The following is a 7,698-nucleotide window of genomic DNA, read 5'->3' as shown; positions in this document are numbered from 1 at the left end:
ATGTCACTGTGACCTTGTCTTTCATTGGCTACTGAGCCAGCCGGGCCTGTCGTGGCGTGTGACTCCAGCTTCGCTCAAGTTGGTAAGAATGTCACACGAGTATTTTGCTTCAGCTAGTACGTTTACGCGATTTATATTATTTACAAGAATATAGAGATATTTTTAACTTGCAGTAAGAGAAATAAGGCAAGACCTACTTCAGGATAGGATCTATGTTGTAAAATAACTTTGATAGCTGATCTATGGATGTACGTTATGTTTGAAGTGTCGAAATTTTTTATTGGGTATGAGTATTGAGAACTTTTGATACGTACACTAACTCTCATCCTTGGGTTATTATCGATTAGTTGTCCCATCTTGATTCAGTTTTATGTGTACATTAAATATTAAAATAAACAATAGTAAGTTCTCTATCTGAATTCTAGTCAAATCGAGTAATTTTTCCGAGAGAATTGATGATAATTATTACGAATAAAAACACTTGAGTGAAATAGTAATACTATTCAAATAGCTGTTGTAATATTTATATAGGCGAACAATAGCATGTGCATATTCAATATAAAGATCAAGATTAAGGTCAAGTTTAATTCAAGTTTTAATTCAAGGATAGGTCAGGTTCAGTTATATAAGATTAGTTTAGGTTTTATTGTATTAGTTAAGGTAAGGCCAGGTGAGGATAGATCTTATCTTGTTAGGTCAGGTTATGTTGAGTAAAATTTATTTATTTTTAGTTTCAGTTTAAGGTTGGGGTCTATGTTATGGTTAAGGAAAAACATGCTTTGATGCTATATAAATTATTATTTTTGTTTTTATTAGCGATTGTTAATGTTGAATACAATGTCAAGTTCAAATTAATGTGTATGGTTAAATGAAAGGCTATGTAAATTTTTAAACTAAATGACGCGTCAATGTCAAATTCCATGTAAAATTTAAATCCAAATTCAAGGTAAAATATAATTATAGGTCAAGGTCTAATTAATTTAATAAATTACAAAATATATAGTCAAATTCCAAGTCAATATTAAGGCCAGTTTCAAATCCATGGTCAATGTCAAATTACAGGTCAAATTCAAAGTCAATTTAAAATTAAAGGTCAGTGTCAAAATAAAGGTCAAGGTTCATTTTTAGATCAATATCAAATTAAATGTCAAGGTCAAATTTGAAACCAAGTTAACATGACGATTTAATGTCAAAAACAAATCCATGGCCAATTTCAAATTCAATATTCTAAGTCGTATTCAGCGAAAAAGAAAATTCAAGTCAAGGTCCCGGGTTTTATTCAACCGGCTGCAAATGTATAGTTATAGCTTTAAAGAGTATATAACTTCCTTTGTAACAATAACTTTATCGTTTTAACCAGTAGTCATCAGCTAAACAACTCATGATATATTATCTAAGTGCGATATATTTTTTCTTATCCTTGCTATTCCAGTAAGCTAACTTTTCTAAAGAAGTTGAAACAAATAATTTTTTATATATTTTATTTCTGGCTATGTAATGAACTAAGCCATCGCGTTTAGCTTATTTTGGCTACTATTGTAGCATCTGAACATATTAGGTGCATTCAAAAAGGTGTTAATTTACTTAATCTTTTTTTTTTACTTTGAGCCCAGTTGCCTAGGTTATTGCTTTGCATTATAACAGTCAATAAATGTTTTATGTATGCAAGTGTTTACATGATGATGTGGTGTGAAACATTTTCTACAATCTGTTGCAGAAAATGTTTCTATTGTGAAATCACTCATTAGCAAGGAAAAATAACGCTTTTGATGAAATTTAGATTCGTATCTTCTGGTGTAGTTTTTAGTAAATATTTATTGATTCTTATCACTTATCATAGCCCCTCTTTGTTTTGACTTTTAAAAATATGATTCTTTAGGTTTACTTTTTGTATGGTCACCTTGGGGGCTGTTAGTTTGGTTGAGGTTTTGAAGCTTGGGCAAAGCCCTAGGTGCTTTAATACTGTATGCATGTGAAATCTCGTATATTCAGTATGCCAAGACATGTTTTATTTTTTGACTAATTTTAATACCGTGAGGTTTTCTCTAAGTATAAGTACTTGATATTCGTATGAAATTATTATAATTTATCTATATTTAAATATAAAATATTAAAAACTAATTTGCAAGTAAAGAAGATACCTAGGTTTTTTTTTCGCAACTATACTTTCCAATGGAATTTAAAAGTTACTGAAATTGCATTCAAGATCTCACAGCATATTGTATTCTTGTTCTACAATACAATAAGTTTTTAATCCTCATATTAAGGTTAAATTTTTCATGATATGGTCTCAGATTTCTGTCAAGAATTATGGAATTGTATCGACGCTTCCAAAGGGCAACCCCACTGCTTATGTTCTCGATACTATAGCTATGTAAAGGAAATAATTTGATAATTTAGCTTTCAGAACTAAGTATTTTTCAATATTTATGTTTTCCCCATTTCTTCTTTTTCTATTGAGGATTAAGATAACTTGTTGATAAACAATAAATTAAAAGTAAAACCAAACTATCTCATAACACCCCAAACACAAACATAAAAATAAATACATACCTAAGTAAACATTAATGTTTGTGCTAAACTAGAGCTAACACAGCACATAAATAGGAATGTTTAAGGACATTTCACGTTTTTTTTTAAACAATTTGACATATCCACGTTTTGAAAAAGCTACTTTTTTCACCCTGTTATTTAAATGTCTTGTTCCTAACCATCTGTACAATTTCCACCCCCCATCCCCCCCAAATTAAACCTCCCTAGAAGAAAGTATTTTTGAAAGGTTTTGTAAAGAAAAGTCAATCACTATTTTATCTCGAAAAGACAATTTATTTTACTAATGCTGTGTTTTCTATAAGTAATTTGGTTGTAAACACAACAATGTTTTTTGTTCTTAAACTTTTTTTTTTTTTTTTTTAAGATTTCATCACCTAAACCAAATAATGTTTCCAATGTATATGTGAATAAATTAAATATGCACAATTTCACGCAGTTAATTATTAGTTAAATTTTATGATCACAAGTTTCTACAAATACAAGAATCATGAGAAAATCGTGAATATACGCATCGTACAATTAAGTTCTCATCTAGGGAAAAATACATAAACCATAAATGAAAGTAGTTTTAATTTACACAACTTATGTGTACATTCAATTTTACATTTTTCTTTCATACAAAGTAATAATGAAACTTTTATTTTGTTTCAATAGGCTGTTATTAAATACCAAAGATTAAAAGTTTTTAAAGCCAGTTATAGTGCACAAAAATCGTACAAAGCGGAGTAATAAATACAAAAGTACGTTATTTGTGTGCCAAACAAAATCTACATGCATGTGTTTAAAATATATATTTTGAACTAACCACAATTCTGATAAACATTGTACATATTTTTAATCTTTTATTTTTACGGGAAGGTACTTTAGTGGTTGATGCTTACACTAGTCTTAACAGTTACCTTAAAAATAACATAGGTTCTACTCTTAATAAATATTATATTAATTTTACTTTTCACACGTATATATTTGCGAAATAGTGGTCTGTCTTAATGAGAAATTATTTCTACACAAAAATATGCAATATTAATCTCGCAGATCAAATTGTGTTTGATAACATCTGGAAACACTCAACAAACTGTAGGCCTAATGTACAAAACATGTTAAATCCAAATTTATGTTTTTTTTTAGCAGAATGACTGAGCATGTCTAAGGTAACATAAACAGTTGGTGCTTCTAATTACATGAATTTTACATAAAGTGAAAATATCATTACCATATAATTCATCATATAGGTCTCCACTCAACCTTTGATTAATATGCGAAATTATAACAAGAACTATACCTTAAACTAACTCATTTTAATAAAAATCACATCCTAAAATAATATTTAAAATAATCCAGCAGTTAATACAAAAACTCCAGCGTTTGGAAAATATGCACAAACAGCTATAAAGCATATTCTAGTATGAATATAATACAAATACACCTTATTTAATAACATCAAAGTTTTAAAATACACACTTAAAAAACTTACATTTAATTTCATACAATTAAATTCTTTGCTATTTTTTAATTTTTAAAACTTAAATTATGTTGCCCTTTTTTATATTTTTACTAATGATTTAAAAAACGCACTAATAAAAATGTAAGCAGAAGCTTAACTTTCAAGTCTTTATGAAGATCAAATATTTCACTTTTGTTGTTTTCATTCCTCGTTGCGTCCTTGTTTGGTTTCCTTGGCCGAATGAAGTTCAGAAAAAAAATGGCTGTGATGTAATTCAGGAAACGTAACTAGCAATGAATTACTGTTTTGATGGCTAAATTAAATTTTGAGGTAATGCCGCACAACAAATATTAAATATTCATATTTTTAATGAAAACACTGTTATCTCCTGCTTTGTTTAGGATTTTTCGTTATATTCAAAATTTTAAGGTAAAAATGGCTTTTTTGACAGTATGGCCATCATGCAGAGCTACATAAACCTACAAACATATTTGAAACATACATGACAAAGCGTAAATTTAATGGAGGGATGTATTTTAAGTCTTTCTTTAAGATATTTAACATATTTATATCAAAACTTGTAATATTAATAATCAGTTCCATTTAATTAAATGTGTGGAATAGGATAGTAATTACGTTATGTAAGAAAACACTTCGTGTCATTTCGAGTTCTATTTCTGTTAAAACGTACAATATATTCAGATATTTAAACAAATAGTATCATAGGTTATAAATCATTACGCAAATATTGTCATTTACATTTACTAAAATATTATTATATTAGCTTAACAAATTTTGATAATACGTTTTACTCATATAAGTCATCACTTAACGTCATCTTTGTATAAAACATACAAAGTCTTCGTCTTTTAAAAAATATAATCAACCCAATGAGTATGAACATATCGGTTTACTATAACAGCATCTTCATTACTTATTTTCTAATTTGTTTACCTAACTCATACTTAAAACCATACAATTTGTAATTTTTTCAGTTGATACACTTTATCCTTTGCCACACATTATCATAAAAGACGTGTTTGTAAAACGTCAAAATAAAACTAAACTTTCCAGATATATATAAGTAAAATCCTACAGCAAAAATATATAACTTTAAACTACAAAATTATCAGATTACTGATAAATTTTCAACAACCTCTCGTATTATTATCACATACTGTCTGTTACCTTACAGTTATGTAAGCCCATTATATATATTTTTTTTTCCCTGACATTTCTTGGCTGCTCCCCAAAGAACGTTTACTTCTCTGAGTTGTCTAGCTGAAAGTACATCTATGCACCCCTTTTTTCAAATTTTTTTTAAACTAATATATCTTCTGAAACTAATACAAAAAATAGACAATGAAAGTTAGTAACGTTCACAACTAATTTTAAAACCGATAACATGTGAAAATATCTTCTAAGAGCATTCTAAAACACATAACAAATTTCTTGTTTCACCCTTGCGACCAGCCAAGTCCTCCAAACCACTTTTTCCGGCGGCGGTGATGGTGGGAGAACTTGGCTGTGTCCAGGGGTGACTATGGTGTAGGGCGGGGGAGGGGGTGGATGGCGACTCCTGCCAGACAGCTCTGAGAGGTTCTGTCGACCCCGGGGGCGCGGCTTCCAAGGGGGTTGGTTTGTGGGGGGCGGAGAGGGGGGGCTGCGGTCTGTTCCAGGGAGGGGGAGGCTGCGTCTACTCCCGCAGCTTGTGCCACTCCGCTATCTGGCGCCTGGGCGAGCTGCACACCTCGTTCCAGTGGTGCAGCGCCGAGCCGGTGCTCTTGGCCGAGCCCAGCTCCAGCCGACCAATCACCTGCAAGCACGCCACAACCCTCGCTGCAGTCCCCCCCTCCCTCATCCTCGTCCGCGCTGAGTTCTTGACTACAACACGTCTCTACAGTGGGAGGCAATCAAAAAAAAAGTAGTTGTCTGTAAAGTTGGTTTACCTTCGATAATTTTACGTGATAACGTCATATAAAAACATTGATGAAAAATTGCACACTTTTTTTAATTTTACAGTTTTTGCTAATTTAATTTAAATAATTTGTTCAAATATAATCACGAACATTTAGTTTTAAAAAAAACCGCCTTAACCTGTTTGATATTATAGAAAGAAGATTTTTCTCGCAAGGTGTGTTGGCCGGTTCTTGCACGCTCGGCTCAGGCGGAACGTGACAATTTTTCGTGCGTGCAGCCGGCGTTCATCGATTTATAAGACGTTATCGCGTCAAAAAAAAGTAATGATAAAAAATCGGGGAAAATACAGTTTGGTGTTGCAGCTACATGTCTATCATCTCCATTTAAAATTTAATTACACCACTGGATGGCCAAAGGATCAAATAATCCGTTAGGCTAAGTGAGGACTGTGACGCATCGAGCGCGGTGGAGGGGGAAGCGTCGCCATTTTGAGGTCATTTTGCTGCGTTTCGAGATTTCCATTTAGTACAACCTTTGACTCGGTAGAAGCTACGACGTTCGTTTAGGTTTCAATCGTCACCTTTCGTAAAAATCTATCGATTGCATATATAAAACATTAGTGTTAAATAGTTACAGTGAATATATGTACCTATGGTTTTAAAATAAACATATAGATATATAATGTCTGCATATGAACGACTTATTAGAATTCAAACATGATTATAACATGCATAAAATAGCGTATTTTATACTTTATGTAGAAAATATGACCTGTTACGTACACGTATTCACGTACAACACACGGCCGTATCCATGACACAGCCACACCCCATTTTTTAATGTGTTTAACATCTTAGCTCTCAGCATCCGGTATTCGTGAATGTAACGGAAACGTGTAACCACGGTGCTGCCATCTGTGGCGGATGCCGCGGGCCAAAGTTCACAAATAATGTTTCCGGGCTCCCTGATGATGGTGACTACAATGTCGACCGAAACGTCGGTGAGTTATTCGCCAAGGACGCGGCTACAACCCAGAAGCCAAGCTACTTCCCAGAGTTCGCAAAGCCACGTTCGTCGAAGATGTTCGGTCTGCTGGTCGAATGATTCAAATAGTCGACGCAGCTGCTCCGGCAACGGATTCCATGCGGCAGACGCGGAAAACCACGAGTGATTCGCGTCCAGAATTGCAGTTGAAAACGCAATTTGCGCAGGTGTATATTTATCACGCTCGGCGTTAGAATAAAGAATTATATGTTGAATCACGTGACCGAGTTTCGTGTTTAATGTGTATTTACAACGTGATAACTAGAGACCGGAAAAATTCGCGGGTTCAATGACCTCCAGGATAGACTCCAATATCCTCTACACACTCGGGCAAATGCCAACTGTTCATTGGCTGCTGACTTGTGAGTCGTCTCGACTGGGTGGTCTGTGATTCGACACTTCTATGAGTGAGGGTCTCTAATTGGCCCTTGGACCTCCATATTAACAGTGAACCAATGACAGAAGCAGCAATAAGGTATAATTATTTGAATTTTAGCATAACACGAAATCAACCTGCGATTTTTTCAGGTCTCTAGTGATAAATAGATTCGCTCGTTACTGAGGTTAGATGCTAAACATCAATGGCGAGTACTTCAACACTCGCTAAAATGTTTATTTTTACTCATCAGTACTATTAGCAAAATCTGTTTCTGTAACTTTAACACTATATTCTCTTGTATTTCTTGTTCTGTCAGAAATATTTTCAACAGATATCTATTAGGTATTATTCATAAAAT

General features: G+C 33.0%; 1 protein-coding gene across 1 annotated transcript in view; it reads right to left on the bottom strand.

The window, feature by feature from the left end:
• Window positions 1-2,805: 2,805 nt before the first annotated feature.
• Window positions 2,806-7,698, bottom strand: part of LOC134528637 (synaptotagmin-11) — a 183,311-nt gene continuing 178,418 nt past the window's right edge. The window contains exon 8 of the mRNA XM_063362435.1: window positions 2,806-5,813. Within this exon, the coding sequence (XP_063218505.1) occupies window positions 5,694-5,813 (120 nt within the window). The 3' untranslated portion in view covers window positions 2,806-5,693. The remainder of the gene's footprint in view (window positions 5,814-7,698) is intronic.

This window comes from Bacillus rossius, chromosome 1, assembly GCF_032445375.1.
Source record: "Bacillus rossius redtenbacheri isolate Brsri chromosome 1, Brsri_v3, whole genome shotgun sequence".
Taxonomy (NCBI): Eukaryota; Metazoa; Arthropoda; class Insecta; order Phasmatodea; family Bacillidae; genus Bacillus; species Bacillus rossius.
Note: the sequence above shows the minus strand (reverse complement) of the source record. Positions and strands in the feature narration are given on the sequence as shown.